Consider the following 17,442-nt stretch of genomic DNA (forward strand, 5'->3'; position numbering starts at 1 on the left):
AGCGGAAAATAATCGTTTTGTTAAGTGCATCCTGCATGCTAAAAAGTAAAACACTTCAAACACTGTTTCAAAGGGCATCTCACCTGTCTGTAAGCGGCGTGATGACTAATCTTGGAGTATTGCCCAGATACTCATATGAATAGAGGAACTGGGCATCACAGATGTTGGCGAAGCAGTGCTGCTCGCTCTCGCCCCAGCGGTGGCGGAGTTGGGACAGCCAAACAAAAGCCTGAGAGTTGTCCACCTGGGAGCCAGAAACACAAACTGAGTCTGGCTAATGTGCGCAGCGGGAGGGGGATGATTATAAAGGATTAGCAACAATAAAATATAACACCTGAGCTAAAAACACACATGATACGGTTTCTAAAATACTCTACGGCCTTTTCATCAGGACATCTATTCTAATGGTCCTTTGAGTGAAAATATGAGCAATCCCCTAAGAGCACATTATTATGAAGGCAAGTTGTGTAAATAGAACATTGAATGTTTTCTTATTGGATGCCTGAAGCATGTGTGGTTTTCAAAGAAAGCATTTTTCAACAGGAATCTGAATAGGTCCTAAGAAAAACGGTGATACCTTTTGAGCGATGATTTTGGCCACCACGTCTCTCGCATGGACGTCAATGGTGCAGATGGTCATAATTTTCTGCCTGTCTCCAGGAGTGAGCTGGCCGATCAGCATGGTGATGAGGGTGTTTAACTGACTCACTTGCTTTTTAAAGTATTCTTTCATTGCGTTCTCAAATCCCTCCTCCAGTCTTGAGAATGCAATACCTACATCTGTCGTCCAATAGATCTGAGTGCCGGTAAGAGCGACCTATCAGAATACATACAAAACAAATGTTCAGTCTTGTTAAAAAAAAAACCATTTCAATGTTTAAACAGACCAACATCCACATTTCCAATGTAGTCTCAGACTTTCGGACCCCACTGTATAGAAAAAGGAAACGGACAGGCAGCTGCTGAAGCCTCCCGGGCACTTAGCAAACAAAAACAGGACATCGTGAGCTTTCATTCTGTCAAGCCATACAGACTCACCCTCTGGCTCATGAAGTAATACTGCCAGAAATATCTTTCAACATCTTAATTCCACACATTTGCTTCTCATAGATATTCTCTTATTTTGTGAGAAATCAGCCTTGGGATGTTTACAAGTGCTGTGATCGTGTCTGACGCACATCTGAAAATGGCAGAAGGCGGTTAAGTACCTGAGCCGGATAGTCAAACAGCCACTGTTCCCTGGGTTTCTCTTCATAGGCCATGACAGCCTCTGTCATCTCATGTCGTACGGTGGCACGCATGGAGTCCAGGACACGATTGAGCCACACCTCGACCTGTAAAACCGCAGGATGTCTTGTTATACAGACCCATATCGGACTTAAAGCGTGTGCCTCGATTTGCCAGGAGCCCTATCAAGTTGCGTTAAAATCTGCATGCATATTGCATACATGAGCAGATGTAATAGAGTAGAGTTAAAGCTAAACTCTGAAGGCAGATCTTCAGAGGCAGGTTTATAGTGTGATTTACTCCATAACATTATATTGTGGGACAGCCGACACTGTAAACATAACTAGATGTTTACATTTGCAAGGGTTTGTAGGTAGTTGCTTACTTGATAAAGTCAAAAGAGACAGCTCTACGAAGCCTGTTTTATAACTGTTTTGAAGCTACAATGAATAGTTATTGCCTCTCTATCGCCATCATCGTTTGAAACATAAAACTGCTGGTTACGTTACATGGGTTGACGTCAAACGAAAATGATCTGCAAAATCCAAGCTGATCTCATGAGAATTCGTACATATTTCACAAGGTGGCGATTTGCATGATATGAGTTATTGAAAATGTATTAGATTCATTCGATTATTAGAAAAAAGCAATACCGCAGCCCCTCCCGAAACCCCACCACAAACCTGAAGCCACTGGCGCAAAAGCGAATCCCACTTAAATATTTGAATAAGATCGTCGTATGAATTCATACGAATTAACCAACAAGTACAATACATACAATCCCAGTGAGATTTTGTGGGTAAATCCGACCAGACAGCTCTGATTTTAAATAATTATTACCATCGAACAATGGACGAAAAAGTTTTTAACAATATGTACTTGCATAATAAGTTATCATCGTTTATTTAAAACTTTTTGTAAATATTTTAAAATATTTGTAATTGCATTTAAAAAAAATCTTTTTACTTTTTAATGAAGAAAAATTCGTAGAGATCGATTTCTCGAACGATACAGATATCTGCTGATAACGATACTGATTCTGATTATTGGCCCTTATCATCGGCTGTTCACATTATAGCGTGTGAAAATTGCTTTTATCGACACTCCACGATTATTGGCCAATATATCGGTGCATCTCTATTTTACTGACATTAACAATTTTTTACGTAAATTTATGGATTGCAGCTTTAATGTACAGCTAGAATGTATGATCTGATCACACAACAGAAGACTTCTTCTCAACAGAGGTTACTTGTCCGTTCATGTCTGTAGTGTAAATGCATTACGTGTCGAAGCACACTGTGCATCCTCATTAAAATATCTTTAGCATGGAGCTGATTTAAAAACACGTCTGCGGCCCCGCAAACAAACTCGTCAAACTGGCCTCATGTTGATTCATAGTGTTTAGTGGGTAAACTACGTGTAGGAAATGTGTTGTACCTGGCCACTGCAGTCACAAGGCTCATTAAAGGCAACATACTCGTCCTCTTTACTGAACATGCCCAGCCCTGTTTTGGTGGGGTTGCCGTCTGCGTCCGTTTCAAACTTCATCTTTGTCATATTGTCAAAAAGTTTTGACAGATGCTTCTGAACCTGAGGGAGAAAACGGAAGCCTTCACAGCTGTCCAGCTGTTACTTTGATTAAAGGTTCTTCCCTAGTATGTTACTTGAAAAACCAGATGGAATTTGCCTCCAAGACAATTTGTCAACTAGTGACCAACACTGCCATCTAGTGTGTTAAAAAGTAAAACATTTATAATATGAAAACATTTGCACTTCGGCTTACCTTTTAGTTGACAAAAGTTAAGTTTGTATAATATCTTAAATAAGAGCAATAGGGATTACAAATTGGGGGGAGGGTTGTTGCTGAAATCATGCAAAATTGTATACAGAAACAAGGACATTTTTGATGGTTACGTCTTTCACAATGTGCTGCTGCTGTACCTGGTGAGGGTCGGTGCCGTTGGAGAGGATGTCCAGCAGGTCTGCTGAGGAGATGAAGTAAAATCGTGGAAAGGCCAGACGCTTGGTGTCCAGATACTCAGCCAGGGCTTTCTCACAAAGAGCCAGACTGCAGGAACAGGTGCATTGACCATCACACTCTCAATTTGACTGATGTTCAGCTTAGAGCAAAGTTTTTATGGAACACTGAAATATTTTGGAGTGCATTCATGCACATGCTGTAGGGAACATCTTCTAAATGAGGGTTGTTAAAGGAATAGTTCACACCTAAATGAAATTAACTTTTTCCAGCCACGTATTTATCTCCTCGGTAATACGCTAAGGACATTAGGCAGAATGCCCAAGCTTTAGGTTTGCAAAGGACAATGGTGGATGGTACAAGTTTATGGCCAAGTTCCATAAAAGAAGTCAATAATGGAATAGTCAACCAGTCATGTGACTTTTTAGACCTTGGAAGCACTGCCGCAAGCTTTCCTTTCATTGTATCCAAATGAGGTGCTTAAAAGACAAAAAATCGCTTACCATTTACTGACCCTCAGGTTGTTTCAAACCTGTAAACATTTAGTTTTGTTCTGCTCAACCCAAAGGAAGATATTTGGAAGAATGTCAGTAAACAAAGAGATCTCATCCTCTATTTACTGCCATAGTAGGGAAAATCTGAGTCAATTGGGGATGAGATCTGCTTGGTTACAGACATTCTTCCAAATATCTTGGAATGATTACAGGTTTGAAACAGTCTGACTGACTTTTTTATGGTGACCTATCCCTTTAAGCATTCAAGCTTATGACCTGTTTTTGATTGTGTAAACTATTTCTTTAGCTCACAAACCTGCTCTGAATTTCTTCTAGTTTGCTGTAGAGTCCAGGTTTGTTGGTGGCCTCCACAACATTAGGCGTTTTATTGGCATCGTTTGCCAGTTCTTTAAAATCCATATCAATGCCGTCGAAGCGTTTGGAATCCTGCGGAGAGATTCATGAGAAAATGATTCAATTTCATTTGCCAGAAAGAAGAAAAAAATGCACATTCTGAACAACATCTGTTTCTGGCCATAGGCGCACAACAGTAATTATCCAAATGTTTTCGACCCAAAAGCATAAAATGGACATTTTTATCTCTCATCTAGCTCTATGAATATTCCGCCAGAGGGAAGGACAAGATGCTTAACAAATCTATGAGATCCTGCTTTACTCTTAGTTCTCCATTAAAACATATTGAAACATTAACTTATCTGTGCTTTTGATTTACATTTTATTATCTGCACTTAAAATTCCACATTTGGTGAGAACAAAATACTGCCCATTGCATTATGATCGTTCTGTTAGCATTAGCATAGCTGACCTCTGGTAGCTGTGAGCGAATGTCCTCAGAACCTATAAAGATGCTTTCCAGGTGTGACCAGGTTCTCTGCACTTCGAACCAGATAGAGATCACGGAATCAGCCACCGAGAGCTTTCTCTGCCAGGTGGATACCTCCTCCAGGAAGAATGCGATGTATTTGGACGACATGAGGTTTTGCAGCTGCACCTGGTTGTCCTCAAGCGTTTCAATAAGTTCCTCATCTGACTTCAACAGAGGAACGTTGGTGCGTGGATGTGCCTCATAGCTAAATGCCATACTTGACCAGGTAGCGTCCAGCTCATTTACCACCTTCTCCATGCCCATCTCCTTCACCGCCCGGTCAACGATGCCCCTGACCTCGTCTTCAAAGTGATGCAAGTTAAGGCGAAGTAGGTCAGCCAGCGTGGTGTCTTCGTCCATGGTGAAGCGCACTCCGGTGGCATTCATCAGCTGCTGCCAATGCCGTGGACGGATGGCTGGATTTTGAAGTTCTGCGACCGCCCTTAGGGAAGTAAGCGTGTTCTTAACAGTACTATCCAGCCCTGTGAAGGAGTCCCATGAACGCACCTCTTTATCAAGCGTGCGAAGCTCTTTAGAGAAACGTTTGCACTCCAGCTCCATTTCATCCACATTAATCTCTCGCCATGGAGTGCTCTCCCATGCATTTAAACTGGATTGGACTGCTAAAATCATATCCCACAATTCCTTGAGAACAGGCAGTTCTTTTCGACACTGCTTGAGCTGTCTGTAGTCTGGTACGTTGATGTCGAAAAGTTTTGCTGACTCGATAAGCTCAGCCATTGTAGCTTCCATCTCCAGAATTTGGTTATGGGAGGTGTCCAGCATCTGATGCGGATTTACACAATCAAATCTGAAAAGATTTCACGAGTTGAGACAACACAAGACAAATGTTTGGCAGGAAATTGATTTACTGACTGGATAACGGTCTTGATTACAGTTATCCATCACTGCTGTGACACTTTCACAACATTTCAATACTAACATGAGATATTTCTCTATGCTCCATGCACTGTACCTGAAAAAGCCTTTCTTGCGGAACTGCTCCCTGAAGGTATGTTGCTCCACGTCGAACGCGGCACATTTTCTGCGCAGGTTTGCCACCTCGTTGGCCTGAAGTGGGGCAACTTTCTGTTTTACCATCACAGCCTGCTTTTTCACGCTGTCCCATTTCTCTGGCAGCTCCTGTGTGTCAAACCCAAACAATGATGCTTCATCTGATAATCTGGACACTGATAGACTTATAGTTTCAAAACATGTTGTTACATTTGTAAAAATTGTGCTACCAAAGCTTTAAAGTCAACATTAAACAAAAGTTATAGTGGTGTTTTCTTTGGAATTGTAACATATTTTGGCTTCTGCAATGAGGTCAAATGTAGGATGTGGCTCAATTTCGTCTTTTTATTGAATTGTTGGAAATGGGAAGCCTGATCTTGGCAGGTTAACGTTTTTGATGGAAGAAAACTAGTAAACACGGCCATATTCCATAACAAATCATTTTCAGCACTGATTTCACTGTGGCAATAAGACGATATATTACGATAATTTATATATGTGTATTTAAAATGAACAATATCCTTTTTCAGTAAAACAGGCCAATCATATTGATGCACTATTGATGGTCCTGCACTACGCAGATTTTGTCCAGTGAGTCTGTCTAAAAATAAAATGTTCCTTTTCCTTTTTCGAATGGTTTCCATTATAATACCCTTACAATCCAATAGCTTTTCCATTAAAACTATTACAAAATTCCTTTTTGTTGTGTACTTTGGGCATTATTCCACCAATAGAATCCATCACAGAACAGTAGACACCATTACAGTTTCCATTAAAAGCAAAACAAATCCCTTTAAAACCATCTTTGTCCTCTTTCAACTTCTTGCGGGGTAAGTGAAACTGAGTCATATGTCTGTGTTTTGATGGCAATGCACACTTACCTCCAGCTGTTTGTAAACTGCATCTGGTAGTTCCTGCTGATATGTCTTTAGCAGATCAATGCTGTGCTTCAGAGGCTCAAACATATCATCTGTAGTGCTCTGTCGTTCTTTTACCGCCATCAGGTTACCCATGATCTCCACCAAACCATTGTAGTCACCCTCATCCACTTTCTTACCGAGCCCACTCTCAGTCACTCTGATGAAGTCCTCCAGGTCAGACAGACTACAAGAACAGATCAGACAAGTGTTTTCAAGTCAAATGAAGAGTGTCTATAATTATAATTTATAATATTACCAAACTGGGTTGCAAAAAGCATACTTTCAAATAGGTTTTTAAAAACATAGTCCCGCCCCAAACTAGTTTTTGGTGTGGTGGGCTGTTTGGGACAATTTGTATTTCGACAGCATTACAGAGCCATAGACTTGTAACATGTACATGTAGAGGTCATATACCTGTGTGTTACATGATCAATAAGGTGCTGTTTGAACATCAGGCTCCACTTCTTGATTATATTGAGCAGGGCATTTTTAAAAGCTCGTGCATCAACCCTCATCCAGCCCTCAAACACGTGGACCGGCTCCAGCTGTAGCACTTCTTTATACAAGCTTTCGTAAGAATCCACCTGCTCCCGGAACTGGTCGAGAGTCGGGGGGTTTTCTGGAACCCCGTGTTCTGCGTAGGACTCTAACTCTTCATTCGTAAGAACGTGACCATAGAGCAAGAACTGATGCATGAACTCCTTCCTGTCATCCACGTAGAGGTAGGCGTAGCGCTCAAAGGTGTCACGGTACTCACAGCACCTTCGAATGATTCTTTGCATGCGCTCCATGAGAAGCTGCCTCATGTCCGACAGGTCAGTCATGTCCTCCATATCGGCCTAATGGTAAAAAAAAAGTTTTTCTTCAGTATATATCGGCCAAAGCCAAACAACACTGATTCCCATTGACTTCTATTATATGAACACAAAACCATTAAGACATTTCTTAACACATCTTCTTTTGTTACAAAGAAGTCATATGCATATATAATTTGACGGTCATAAAGGTCCATAAAAAAGATTTTATTTTTGAATAAACTATCACTTTAACATGCAGTCTTTCACTGACTTAAAGGGACAGTCCACCCAAAAATGAAAATTCTGTCATCATTTGCCTCCCTTCAGATTGTTCGAAACCTGTAAACATTGATTTGTTCTGCTAAATAAAAAGTTATTTGGAAGAATGTCAGAAACCAAACAGACCTCATCCCCCATTGACTTCCATTGTATTTACTTTTCCTACTATGGCAGTAAATGGTGGATGAGATCAGTTACTGACACTCCTCTAGAAGTTTGGAACAATCTGAGGGTGAGTAAATGATGAAAGATTTTTCATTTTTGGGTGAACTATCTCTTTAAGTTGACGGATGAGTCTTTTGCTACTGTTTTGAGAAATCCATATACATTGTAATTGTTCAAGCTAAAGTCAGATAAAGTGACATCTCTCAGTACCTGGTAGTGTTGGCAACCACTGTGTTCAGATAATCGTGGCACAAGAGCGGAGATGGTAAAAACACTGTTGATGAGACTCTCCACCAGCTCATAAAGGCCATCTAAAGCACTAAGTTGCAAAGATGGTCGAAATACAATCTCAGGAACCTGCAGATGTAGCTGGACTTCGAAAAGTGGGGCTAACCCAGGCCTCTGGTCTGTATCAGGCAATAAAAAAACATTTTTTGTTCAGAAAATCCATTTGCAATGCAACAAAAACTTAATAAAATGAGAAAGCACACCTGTGTTTTCCAAAAAGAATTTGAGGGAGCTCTCGATACCATTGAAGTAACCATCGATTAGCATTTCATCAACGTAATCCACATAAGACCACCATTGTGCAGATGAAGAGTCAGCTTTGAAAAGTGACAAGTTTTCCTTAAAGACACAATTGTAATAAATTCATGACATGCATGATTTGGTCATTTGTAATTTGATTGAATTTCCCAATGCCTTTATCATTGCATACTTTCAGTAACATATGAATCTTTTCTCCTGAGGCACGGATCTGGCCATACGTTCTTTCCAAGCGCTCAGATTTGTCATCCAGGTTTAAGAGAGCGTCCTTCTTTCCCTCCTTCCGTTCAAAGATAGGGGTAGCCCAGCTCTTCATGATGGTGTGTATCTCCTCCACGTTGTTTTTAGTCCTCTGTAAACGTTGTTCCAAGTCATACACCGTCTCACGTACATCCTGGATGTATTCCCAAATTCCTGATACCACATTAAATATGTTTGTATGACATGTGCTTAAGAACACACTAACAGCTATAGATTTTTATGCAGGATTAAAGGAATAGTTCAATCGCAATGAGAATTCTGTCATCATGTACTCACCCTCATGTCTTTTTTAAACTTTTGACTCTTTCTTGTGCCGAACACAAAAGAAGATATTTTGAAGAATTTTACTAACCAAACAACAGTGGTACCCATTCACTTCTATTCAAATCCAATGCAAGTCAATGGGTGAGGCCGTTGTTCGGTTACCAACATAACTTCAAAATATATTCTTTTGTGTTCTGCACAATAAAGAACGCCATGCAGACATGAGTGAATTTTCATTTCTTTTTCAACAGATATTCCACACAAATGATGTACCTTGGCTCGTCCAGCAGAGACTCTCCTCAGCCTCTTTGAGCTTGGCATCAATATCTCTCAGCTGGTCCTGGATCAGTGGAAGCTCAACCTCAAGCACAGTGCCCATTATTTTGTTGTACCACTTGGCTGTTAGTTCCAGATTGGCCACATACTGCCACAGCAGGTCCCTGTTGGAATAAATGTCAGCAGCCATATCTGGTATGACCTCAGCCTGTCTAGCCTCCAGATATTTCACTTCTCGCAGCAGTGACACCAGCTAGAGGACAAAACAAGAGTTACATTTGATACTGAAGCTGGCCCGTAGATAACAAAAATAACACAAACATTTATAAAAAAGCAAAGCAGCCTGACCTGCGGGCTGAAGTTGACGGAGATGAGTCTTGTACTAGAGTCACGGGATATCAATGGCTTCTGGAGATCATATTGTGACTTCTCGGTTACAGACTGAGTCCAGACATCATAAAGTTTAGATGAGAATCTGGTCATAACAGCAGGGACAAAATGACTGATGTAACTTGTGATGTTTAATGAAATTTGAGTTTAAGGAAATACTCCATCACAACTTGGCACTGCAACCATCCAGAACATGCAAAAACTTCGGATTAGTCTTCGGCAACAATGACCTTCACGGAACACATTCCAAAGACATCGGTCATGCCTATTTGCATTGCATAACACTGTATAAGAAAGCCTTATCTTACTAAGCATTCTGCACAACTTCCGCACAGCGTCCAGGCCCTTGTTCTTCTAGGCTGGACTATTGCAATCCTCTTCTTGCTGGTCTTTCACTACAAATCACTATGATACCGAATCTTTCTAAAAGCCCAAAAGAGCTAATGTGATGCCTCACGTCAGCTCTCTCCACTGGCTAGCAGTCACAGCCCACATCGGGTTTAAGTCAATAATGCTCGTATACAAAACTGTCACTGACTCTGCACCAGCATACTTTCACACCTTTATACACTCCATCCAGAACCTTGTGATGATCCGCAAATCTCAAAACATGGAGATATAAAGTTTCAGAAGGACACCAGCGATATGTCTTTCATGAATACTTGACAAGAACGTGCTAACTGCTCTTCTATTTTAAAAAACAACTAACCCTTTCTGTCAGCAGGTGTCCAGCATTGTGGAAGCTGGTAACTCGGTATTGCATCCCTTTGATACTGTATATATATCACTGCATTGTTTCCTAAATCTTGTCTGCTAAATGCCTGAATGTAAATGCAAACACCAATTTTTGGAAGAATGTTTGTTATTAAACAGTTCTTGGCCACCATTGACTACCATAGTGGGAGAAAATGCAACTGAACTGAAACTGATAATTGGTTAGCAAAAGGCGAATTGTGAGAGACACTAGTCAAAACTGCCCTATATTTCATTTCTGTGTACCATGTATAGGTCTTGCTTCCTTCTTGTTGTGGTTGCGAAGCTACAGTCCATGAAATCAAATAAGTTCTTGCTTCTCGCAAGTAATATGTCTCAATGTCAAAAAGTAATGACTCGAGATACCAATAGCAGCTTAGACTACATGTAGATTGCATTTATGCAACACCAGTGATTACCATCATCTAACAAGGGGGTTTAATTTCTGACTGGAGAGAATGAAAGTCTGGCTCCTTGGGAAATATTTTATTTCTTTCTCATATGATGGGAAACTGCATGCAATTTGTTTATGGAAATACGCTTCTCGTATACAGCACATGCAACATTCTATGGTCATGGTGTTCTTTATTAGCTACACTTACTGAGCCATTGTTCATGCAACACTATAGGCTGATTACATAATTGGAGAAGATGAGACCCTGAGGTAATAATCTACAATACAGATGCTAGCTTCTTAAATGAGAAAATATATCACGTTTATGTGTTTATTACATGTAGGGGTAAAGCTTCCCTAGTCAATTTCACCCAATCTATTTGATACACCCTGCTCTTCATGCCTGCCGCGGAAATATAGGGCAAACAATAAAGAAGCTCTGTTATGAGGTATATCAAAGTGGTTTGATAAAAGTTATGAACTGGGACAGACACATTACAATATAAACGTGATTAGTAACAAGATGCAAGATCAAATATAATTTAAAGTGATGGTTTACCCAAAACATTTGTTGAAAAATGTTTTCCAGAAAATAAACGACATTTGGGATAGTACAGCAATGTTTATAGACAGATTCAACTGACCGTTTCAGTAGCTGCATCAACTCATCGTATTTCTGGATCATTTCCTTTCCATCCACGGACTCCATACATCTATTAAAACACCAATAAAACAGTTATAAAACTACATTGTCCAGTGCTTTTCGATCAAGCCTCTATGCAAAAGAATCATAAAATATTTACGGGTGATTGATGAATCTGAAGCTATTGTAAGGATTCTGTATGCGTTCCTGCAGTTGCTGGACGAATTTCAGGCCTCCAGCAACAGCAGGCATGTTCTTGGAGATGGGCATATAACCTGGAATATCAAAAACCAGCCAACAGTGAAGATATATTCAAATAAAACCAAAATTAATTTAGCAAGCGGTTCTTTCACTTAAGCATTGAAGATGAAGACCTCACCCTGGGCTTCCTCCATTTGTATCTGGCTTTTGAAGAGTCTTCTGCAACATTCCAGTTCATTGTCAAACATTGTGATCAGTATTGGATATCTTGACTGAGCTTTGGCTGCTATCAGGGGTCGTTCCAACAGACTGCCAAACATATTCAAAACCTGCCAAACAGAGTCTCTTTGAAATATGCTGTACATTGCAATTATAAAGTGGAGATTCTTAAAACATTTCTTAAAAAAACATCACAATGTTTTCCACCAAGTTCAACCAAAATACTTTTTAGAGGAAATAGTTTATCTAAAAAAAAACTTTATACTGTACAATGTCACAACAAACTATAGTGCTAACTTTGATGTCACCAGACTGCCATTTACGTTTTAAATGTTGAATACAGTCGAGATTTCCTTAAATGTCATTGGTTAATAAAAGCAAATCAGCTCTTCAAAGAAAGATTATACAATGCCTCGCAGCTGTTATTTGGTAGTATGCCAGTACTGGACTGTGGATGAATTGTTTGGTATCTGCAAGGTGACATCATGTTCTTTTTTGTTAATAAAAGAAATGGAGCTGTGCGTTTAAGCTTCATCTTTTTTACCTTTGCAAACGAAGGAGCAACAGCTGTGTTTGTTGGGTCACTGCATTTCGGAATGTTATATAACAGTGGACATAACACTGGATTTGGAGATCATTTGAAACTGGTCGGTGGAGCGGCCCCAGCGCTTAAAGATTTTGGTCATGAACCCCACGCGTTAAATTACACTTTGTCATATGACTTTGTGTTGTTGGAAATTGGTGCGTACGTGCATATGGTAAACAACACGAACCAAAACATGGATCTGAGGCCATATCTTGGCTATCTATCGGTAGGAAACTCTGAACGCTTCATTGACACCTCGGACTGGGGGTCCGTGCCAAATACTGGAACAGCACAACAGCACCAAAATTGGTCGTGAGTTTTGGAAAATTTATATTTTTGCTCGTAATTTAGGATAGGTTTGTCAGAAAATCTTGATCTCGGTGTCTACGGCTTCTTCTGGGGACTCTTTAACGATTGGATGATCAGCCTATCTGGCATTTTGAAATTCGTCATGAATTGTAATAACTTTTGAATCGGATGGTATATCGACAACAAATTTACTACACGTCATTGAGTTTTTTGTCCCGGACATACCCGTAAAGTTTCGAAACAGCGCCACCTAGCGTTCATGAGACTGCTTATAGCACTTAAACGCTTTGTATGAAATTCGTTTTCTGTCCGTGCCGATTCCATTGATGCCTCGTTTGTTATTTTCTAACATGAAAAAAAAAATGTCGCTGCTCATTAGACAAGCTCCGCTTTCTTTGTTTAACCCCATGGCTTGAGATTTCAGGTTGGAGGTTCGAACCCTGTGTGAAGAACATGTAATGTTTATATGTGAAGTCTTGGATCTTGGATGTGAAGTCTCTATATCTGCTGGTTTTTGCTGTGTGCTAATCTCTGGCTACGTCCTAAAATCGCTCTAGACACTATTTATAAATGCAGCTTGGTGGTGTTGCGGTTTAAAACCCACACTCTGAGGCATCAAGGTTGTGGGTTCGAGCCCCATGAGCAAAGTGTAATAATTTTTATGTTAAGTATTCCGCTTCTGCCTTTTTCGCTCTTGTGGTTCTGTGCTGCACTTGCAGTGCTGCCAGGTGCTTAGCCCCTTGTCGCTGCTTGCAGCTATATATTTCTGCGGCTGTTTGTGAGTACAGAAAGTCCCAAATATTTTCAGATAATCTTTGTGTTCTGCTAAAAATGTATATACTGATCATTTGGGATTTCATGAGGGTGAGTAAAATTATCATTTTCAATTTTGCTAAATTTACTGTACTGATTGTACTGGTTTACTACATAAATTGCAAAGTAGGCCTACTGTACATACAAAAAGACCCGTGATGCAAAAAGGTTCCAGAGGAATAAGTACAACTGACTACAAACATATAATATACATCAAATATTTTTTTAAATATTGTACTCTGCTGTAGAATTTCAACTAAGCTCTGTTAAAGATCATAAATCTTGGGAGATGTGCTTTCCAGTTTAAAAGTTTGGCTGCATTCCTAGTTGGGACTGGATAATGTGCAGATACCTACAGTATAACTTATTAAGGACATAAAACAGCATTCAAATCTGTCTTTGAAGAGTACTAGAGCCATTTTTATTACTTGGAAAATGAGTTCAGCTTCACACCAAAAAAGGCTTTTGGAACATAATTCTATTTTCACAGCTACTGCATCACTCGCCTTGAATGCATTGTCCAAATCAGAAGCATCATCAAAAACACGACAAAAGATTGCACCCAAGCGCCAGTCAGCATCATCAACCTTCTTCTGGAACTTCATGAAATCGGCCTCGAACTCCTACAAAGAAACACGTTTACTTAAAGGTTCATCAACCCCTTTATTTTGTCGTTATGATTTTGTAGAAGTTTTTACTTACCACGTTACTAACATCAAGACAGTCATTTGTCTTCTCTGAGAAAATTTTATAGGTCTCCAAGAATTCCTCATGTAGCCACTGGACCTGCTGACTGAGAGATTTCCCCTGGATGCCTCCGAACTCAAGCTTTTCCAACTTCATCATATCAACGACAGTCAGCAGCAGGGTCTAGACCATAACAATAAACAGATGCTGTAGTATAACCAAACAATGCTGTCTTTAGTACCCTCAATACATTTCCTGATACACATTAAAAAGAAAAATATTCTAAGTATTAAAGTTCTAGTTTGTGATATTTAGTGAGCGGCATCTAGCAGAGAGGTCATGAACTGCAAACAACGGCTCACTCCAACCCACACCAAATTCGAAGCTCTACGGCAGCTGACACAGGACAATGATGTCATCATGTTTTTGGTTCTTTGCGGAAGGAAATAACTTATTCACGAAATGCGTTCTGTAGAGCAGTTTGTCCATTTAGGAATACTCTAGAATAAGATGACCAGACGTCCCCATTTTCCGGGGACAGTCCCGGTTTTTGGTGTTCTGTCCCCAACTGGAGTTGTCCCCGGAAATGTCCCCATTTTACAGCATGTCCAAAACAACCAGAAAACACACTGAAAAGCCCGATCAACATATCCTGCGGAGTACCAGAGCAACCATGTAGTGATTATTTACACCAGCAGAGGGGGGTGAAAGCTACACTATTGACTTGGCCATGCGCCGCTTAGCGATGAAGAATGTACGACCAGACATGAGAAAGCGTCATCAAGTTATTATCAAATATCAAAAGACTACAGTCAAAGAGACCGGGTTCAAGGTACTAACTACTCATGCTTTAGATAGGGAGCTGGATTGTTTTGCACGAAACTTTCGTTGACTTATCGTCAAAAACACAGCATTCCCACACATACGTTGGTGAAAGTATGCAGCTATATAAACAAAAATATGTATCTAAGCAATAGTAATTAGACTGACAACTAGGACCAATTACATTCGCAAGAGGGACATCTGTGCTCAAAATGAGCCTTATATGCAAATGAAAAGCTTAATGTAAAGGTCCATTACCAAAAGAACAAACATAGAAAGTTCTTTTAAAAGTTTGAATTACTGGTTGTAATGAGCATGTCAAAATTCTAATTTGTGGTCAACTATATGTTTCTAAAGGAATAGTTTTCTGACCCTCTAAAGTAAGTAAAGTAGCTAAGGAAGTAGCTTGCTAGTAGGTCTTACATTTGCATTATAAATGTTTCTGTCCTTACTTATGGTCTCTCCATACCCCCCACACAAATTTCTTTTTATATAGGATTAAATTCTATGACAGGATCAAAAACACTTACTTCAATCGTTCTTATTCTCTTTATAAAGTGATCGAGCCCAGCAAACACCATGAGGGGGGAGAAATCCCATGGTTTAACCTCCTTCTCAAACTTTTGGTGCTGACTCAGGTTGGCTTTTTGTTCCTCATATGTGCTCTTGAAATGCGTGAGAACATCTATTGCGGTTTGTACTCGTGAGATGCTCTCCATCACGTCACCTTTCAGGATGTCTTCCGGGTTCAGGTAACTCCGAGCCTATCAAAAAAGAAAACACTCAAAAGCAAAACCTTGCCATCCCGCACAAAACAAAACCGGATCTTAAGCTTTAAGGCCTTTGTGCCTATTTTGCTTTAAATAAGTAACAGAATAATAAAGTGTCCCAAGTGACCAAAGTGAGGCAAACTTGAGCCTTCTCACAAAACAGAAATAAATCAAAACTGTGAGAGGTTATAGTATTAACTCTAGCAGCATTACTCCATGACTACAATCCATACCTGCTGGATGAGGAGGTTGCAGATCTCCTGTAATAGCACAATGACTCTGGCTGGGGTGTTGTAGTATTTGGAGTTCGCCCAGATCAGACACACGGTGTGCATAAGAGGTGCAATCCTCCCCTGTACCTCATTAAATTCTACGTTCTCCAGGTCTTCTATAAGTCTCTCTATCGGCTTGAGAAAGATACTGATCTCCCTTGCCTCATTTCGAGCTGAATACATAGTAATACATTATTAATATTCATTACACGTTGTATGAAAGTTCTAATTTTGCACAAAGCTGTACCTCCAACAACATCCTGGAGCATTTTTTCAAACGCAGGATAGTAAATGCTGTCCACAGCAAGCAAAAGCTCAGTCATTTTCACAATCTTTGGAGACTTGAACTGGCTATGTATGCCCTGAAGATCAGCAAATCTATACCAGAACATAAAAAAAGAAGAAGCAAGGTAAGAAATTCAGCATCACATTAAAGTGACTTAAATTCACGACACGTGACATTAACCTGTTTTTCCAAAAGCTGATCTCCACATGCGGTGTTGGGTTTTTGCCTTCGAGCAGTGGTTCAGAAGAATCTTTCTTCAAGACTTTATAGATCTGATTACTCCAATCGATCACAACAGTCTCCATAGAGTGAATGAGGCTTTTATCCACGAGATGTCCACTGCAACATATGAAAGCATTATGGAAAAGCACTGGCCTAAAATACTGTATGACCACTTGCTAAATGAAAATCAATAAACATGTTCATTTAAATTGTTAGTAAAAAAAGCACTTTGGTCACATCGGGAACGAATTACCTCTCTTCTCTTTCATAAGCAGCTTCCTCAAATTTATCAGATCCTGCAGGTAGAGGAAGTACGGTTTTGCCTGCGACCACTCCCATAGTAACAAACACACTGTTTTTAAAAGGATGGACATGTCGAATGAGGTCCTGACAAACAACTTGAGGCAAGTTGTGGTGGTTCCTCCTGTTGGACAGCATTGGTACCACAACCTGTAATGAAGTTATGAAGTGGTAAATGGTAAATTATCTCAGATTACATTAGTGGAGGTGGACAATAGTGAAGTATTTTTACTCTAAGCAAGTCATTTTTTCAAATAAACTTTATACAAATTTCACCTATCCAGGTTTAGTTTAATGGAGGGTGGTGTTGAAATAAAATGTTGAAGAGAATTTGGAGGAAAAGGAAGAATAGAAATTTTTTGTCAAGGTTTCGTTTTCCTTAAATAGCCACTCACATACATCATCACCATTCAATGTTGTTTTCTATAGAATATAAACGACTGATGAATGGTTGTTTTAATAATAGGACATCATTACTGTACAAAATGGTGCAGTGTTAAGATGTAAAAATAACTTGTCTTGACCTCCGTGACATTCAGATTTTAACAGAACACGTTCTCTACAATGTCACCAACTCTTCCTTACTGGACAAACGGGAACTTTCATTAACTCTCAATATAGTTACTTATTGTTTACATAAATCGACCTGCTGTTGCTATGAGATG

The 17,442-nt window shown here is 39.8% G+C and overlaps 1 protein-coding gene across 1 annotated transcript in view; it reads right to left on the bottom strand.

The window, feature by feature from the left end:
• Positions 1-17,442, bottom strand: part of dnah9 (dynein, axonemal, heavy chain 9) — a gene marked incomplete at its 5' end in the record, with an annotated part of 98,082 nt that overhangs the window by 78,409 nt on the left and 2,231 nt on the right. Inside the window, 25 exons of the mRNA XM_079476918.1 lie at positions 84-244; positions 578-817; positions 1,209-1,334; positions 2,668-2,820; positions 3,172-3,298; positions 4,019-4,149; positions 4,529-5,399; positions 5,565-5,731; positions 6,484-6,706; positions 6,937-7,361; positions 7,974-8,170; positions 8,255-8,390; positions 8,482-8,723; positions 9,108-9,363; positions 9,459-9,585; positions 11,292-11,360; positions 11,451-11,565; positions 11,670-11,820; positions 13,925-14,041; positions 14,121-14,288; positions 15,458-15,691; positions 15,931-16,142; positions 16,217-16,347; positions 16,436-16,594; positions 16,731-16,927. Of these exons, the coding sequence (XP_079333044.1) occupies positions 84-244; positions 578-817; positions 1,209-1,334; positions 2,668-2,820; positions 3,172-3,298; positions 4,019-4,149; positions 4,529-5,399; positions 5,565-5,731; positions 6,484-6,706; positions 6,937-7,361; positions 7,974-8,170; positions 8,255-8,390; positions 8,482-8,723; positions 9,108-9,363; positions 9,459-9,585; positions 11,292-11,360; positions 11,451-11,565; positions 11,670-11,820; positions 13,925-14,041; positions 14,121-14,288; positions 15,458-15,691; positions 15,931-16,142; positions 16,217-16,347; positions 16,436-16,594; positions 16,731-16,927 (5,135 nt within the window). The remainder of the gene's footprint in view (positions 1-83; positions 245-577; positions 818-1,208; positions 1,335-2,667; positions 2,821-3,171; positions 3,299-4,018; positions 4,150-4,528; positions 5,400-5,564; positions 5,732-6,483; positions 6,707-6,936; positions 7,362-7,973; positions 8,171-8,254; positions 8,391-8,481; positions 8,724-9,107; positions 9,364-9,458; positions 9,586-11,291; positions 11,361-11,450; positions 11,566-11,669; positions 11,821-13,924; positions 14,042-14,120; positions 14,289-15,457; positions 15,692-15,930; positions 16,143-16,216; positions 16,348-16,435; positions 16,595-16,730; positions 16,928-17,442) is intronic.

This window comes from Barbatula barbatula (assembly GCF_947034865.1).
Source record: "Barbatula barbatula genome assembly, chromosome: 16".
In the NCBI taxonomy this organism is placed as follows: domain Eukaryota; kingdom Metazoa; phylum Chordata; class Actinopteri; order Cypriniformes; family Nemacheilidae; genus Barbatula; species Barbatula barbatula.